Raw genomic sequence first — 3,866 nt, forward strand, 5'->3', positions numbered from 1 at the left:
CCCTGGAGGACCGGCACTGATCAGTGTCGAGTTTCTGACAGACACGGTCCTGGTCCAACCCAAACAGTAGGCAGTCTCTGTTTGTTGTGTCTCACACACACACACACACACACACACAGACACACACACAGACACGTGCAGCTCACAGCCTGTGATTGGACCTGGTACCACGTGGTTCTGTTCTCGCTCCTTGTATGGACCTGTGGTTCTGAGGGGCACCGGGTTCAGGACCGGATTCTCAGAACCAGAGAACACAGAGTCCTGCCGCGGGCACGCGCTCTGCGCGCTCCCCACTGTCAGCCTGTGCAGAACCTGAACCGGTTCCGGTTCTGGTTCTGGTTCTTTACTCTTCACATCAGTTCAGTTTGGGTCTGAGGACCGGACGGGTTCTGGTGGTTCTGGACTCGGTGTTCCGGTTCGGTCGGTACCAGTTATGTAACGTCTGAACTGTCGGGTTCGGTTGGACCGGTCCACTCAGGCGGGGGGGTTCGGCCTTACAGAACCGGGCTCGGCTGGTTCAGACCGGGCTGCTCGGTTCTGGTCCGGGTCTGAGGAGCACCTGTGAGCCTGGCTCCATCTGTGAACCGGTACCGGCTCGGTTCTGTGATCCGGTCCTGCGGTTCGGTCCGGGTCTCGCGCCTCCACCCCCCGCGGCAGGTGGTCCGGTCTGAGTGACGTCATCCTTTGTTTACAAATGAGACGGTGTGTCGGCTGGACTGGACCGGATCAGAGCCGCGTGCTGAGACCCGGAGGCTCGGTGACCCCGGTACCGGACGACATGCCGGGCCTGGAGCAGAACTTCCTGGTTCTGGAACAGTCGGTCTCGGTGGACTCGAAGGACGTGGACGCGCTGGTGACCCGGATCGAGGGGGTCCTGCAGCTCCACAGCACCCCAGTAGGACTCAGGTCCGGCTCGGTTCCGACCGGCCCGGTCCAGACCCACAGCTGCTGCCTGCGGCTCCGGAACCAGCGGACCCAGAGGGGCAGCCCGTACCAGCTGCCCTCCTCCCGCAGCGACCAGGACCAGAACTGGGACCAGATCCGGCCGTGGAACAGGAAGCGGGTCCGGACGGATGAGGCGGACCCGCACCGGGTCCTGCAGGACCTGGTTCTGTCCGGGAACCTGATCAAAGAGGCGGTCCGGAGGCTGCAGTTCTCCCAACTGGACTGTGGAGACCTGAGCTGGACCCGAACCCAGGACCGGGGTCCGGACAACGTGCCCTGTTCCTAACACAGAACCGGACTGAACCGGACCGGACCTGTGGAACTGGATCAGACTGAAGGGTTCTGGTTCTGGGTTTTGTTTGGTTCTGATGCTAACTGTTAGCCGGCCGGCTAACGCGCGTGTTGATGTTTTTCACCTGGGGGGTCAGAGGGTACAGGCGCGTGCGTGAACGCGCAGTGGTGTGGGGTTTGTTGTGGGGCGGGGCCTGAACTGTCTGTCAGAGGCCCCGCCCCCTCACGGTCTGTCTGTCAGAGGCCCCGCCCCCTCACGGTCTGTTTGTTTGTTCAGTCACGTGACTGCTTCGTAGCGGAGCGCCTCCTGTTTCCTGAATTCTCAGGACTTCTTTGTTGTTTTAATAAACAAACTTGTTTTACACACTTGTTGTTGTTTATTTCATTTTAACTGTTTATTTAAAAACAAATTTTATTAATTTAGTTTTTATTTTACACACACTGTATTTACAGTAACTCAGGACCTGACATCCAAATCATCTGTCAAAATAATATTAACAACAATAATAACATTAATTACAACAATAATGATAAATAAAATAATAAAACTCATTATTACAACAACAATAATAAAGTCAGATGAAGGTTTGTTCAGCCTTGTTCATTCTCCTGATTTATCTTTATAAATCATTGTTTGTTTGGATTAAAAACATCAGTTAAATATATCATATAGAGGACAAACACAGTGATATTTGAGAAGTGAAATAAAGTTTATATGATTTACAGAAAGTGTGCAATAATGGGTTAAACTAAATTAGACAGGTAGCTCCTCCTTTCACAGAAATAACAGCCTCTAAACTCTTCCTACAGCTTCTAATGAGAGTCTGGATTGTGTCTGAAGGTATTTTAGACCATTCTTCTTTACAAAACATCTCTAGTTCATTCAGGTTTGATGGTTTCTGAGCATGGACAGCTCTCTTTAAGTGAGACCACAGATTTTCAATAATATTCAGGTCTGGGGACTGAGATGACCATTCCAGAACGTTCTACTTGTCCCTCCCAGTCCCTGTACTGGTCCCACAGCCCCACAGCATGATGGAACCAGCCCCACATGTTACTGTAGGTAGCAGGTGTTTTTCTTGTTCTGCCCAAATAACTCTATTTTAGTTTCATCAGTCCACAGCACCTTATTCCAACATGAAGCTGGCTTGTCCAGATGTGCTTTAGCAAACCTCAAGCTGCTCTGTTTGTGATGTGGGCGGAGACAAGGCTTCCTCTGCATCACTCTCCCATACTGCATCTCCTTGTGTAAAGTGTGCTGAATAGTTGAACGATGCACAGTGACTCCATCAGCAGCAAGATGATGTTGTAGGTGTTTGGTGCTGGTCTGTGGGTTGACTCTGACTCTTCTCAACATCCTTCACTTCTGTTTATTCCAGATTAGTCTTGGTCTGCCACTTGGAGCCTACACTTGAACTGTGCCTGTGGTCTAACATTTTCTCACAATGTTTCTCACAGTGGAGACTGAAAGATGAAATCTCTCAGATATCTTTCTGTATCCTTCCTCTAAACCATGACGCTGAACAATCTTTGTTTTCAGATCATTTGAAACTTGTTTTCAGACTCCCATGCTGCCACTCTTCAGAGAAGATGAAAGAGGAGAAAAACTTACTATTGCCCCCCTTAAATACCCTTTCTCATAACTGGAGACACCTGTGTATGGAGGTCAAAGGTCACTGAACTTAACAAACCTAATTTAAGTTCCAATAATTAGTTCTAAAGGTTTTCAAATCAATAATATGATAACAGTGCCCAAATTTATGCACCTGCCTAATTTTGTTTAACCAATTATTGCACACTTTCTGCAAATCATATAAACTTTATTTCACTTCTCAAATATCACTGTGTTTGTCCTCTATATGATATGTTTAACTGATGTTTTCAATCCAAACAATCAGTGATTTATAAAGGTAAATCAGGAACATTAACAAGGCTGCCCAAACTTTTTCATATGACTGTAAATAAAAAAGATTAATAAAAAACAATAACATGCAAGTTCCATATGAGTTCAGTGGTTCACTGTTATAAAGTTCTGATGTTGAATTATTAAACATTAAGCACCAACTTCTTCAAATATTTACTTTTATAAACAGTTCTCATGTTTAAAAATGAACTTTAAAGGGCCACTACAAACACCAAAGGACTACATGTTAGTTCATTAGCATGTAGCTCATTAGCATGTAGCTCATTAGCATGGTTACATTTATTGTCAATTTGAATGATGTTCAGAACATAACAGAACTAAAATTACTTTACTCAGATCCCTGGTCCAACAAATATCTAAACAAATATAAACAACTAAACAATCATCTAAGTAAACATCTAAACTAACATTTAAACATGTAAACAAATCTACAAACATCTACAAAAACATCTAACTAACCATCTCCAAACTTTAGTCATGAAACAAACTGTTCTAAACCCGACAAATTCAGCAAACCTGCTTCAACTTCAGCAGTAAACTGATGCAGAGGGTTAGCATCAGTCAGCATGTTAGCCAGTTAGCATCAGGGAGCATGTTAGCCAGTTAGCATCAGTGAGCATGTTAGCCAGTTAGCATCAGTGAGCATGTTAGCCAGTTAGCATCAGTGAGCATGTTAGCCAGTTAGCATCAGTGAGCATGTTAGCCG

The 3,866-nt window shown here is 46.3% G+C and overlaps 1 protein-coding gene across 1 annotated transcript; it reads left to right on the forward strand.

Annotated features, from left to right (window-relative positions):
* Positions 1–699: 699 nt before the first annotated feature.
* gbp (glycogen synthase kinase binding protein) lies at positions 700–1,602 on the forward strand (the record flags this gene model as incomplete). Its single annotated transcript, XM_014034337.1, is given in 1 exon segment — positions 700–1,602. A coding segment is annotated over 1 exon segment (453 nt). The 3' UTR covers positions 1,232–1,602.
* Between the last annotated feature and the right edge of the window lie 2,264 nt (positions 1,603–3,866).

The sequence above is a fragment of the Austrofundulus limnaeus genome, unplaced genomic scaffold (genome assembly GCF_001266775.1).
Source record: "Austrofundulus limnaeus strain Quisiro unplaced genomic scaffold, Austrofundulus_limnaeus-1.0 Scaffold2061, whole genome shotgun sequence".
In the NCBI taxonomy this organism is placed as follows: domain Eukaryota; kingdom Metazoa; phylum Chordata; class Actinopteri; order Cyprinodontiformes; family Rivulidae; genus Austrofundulus; species Austrofundulus limnaeus.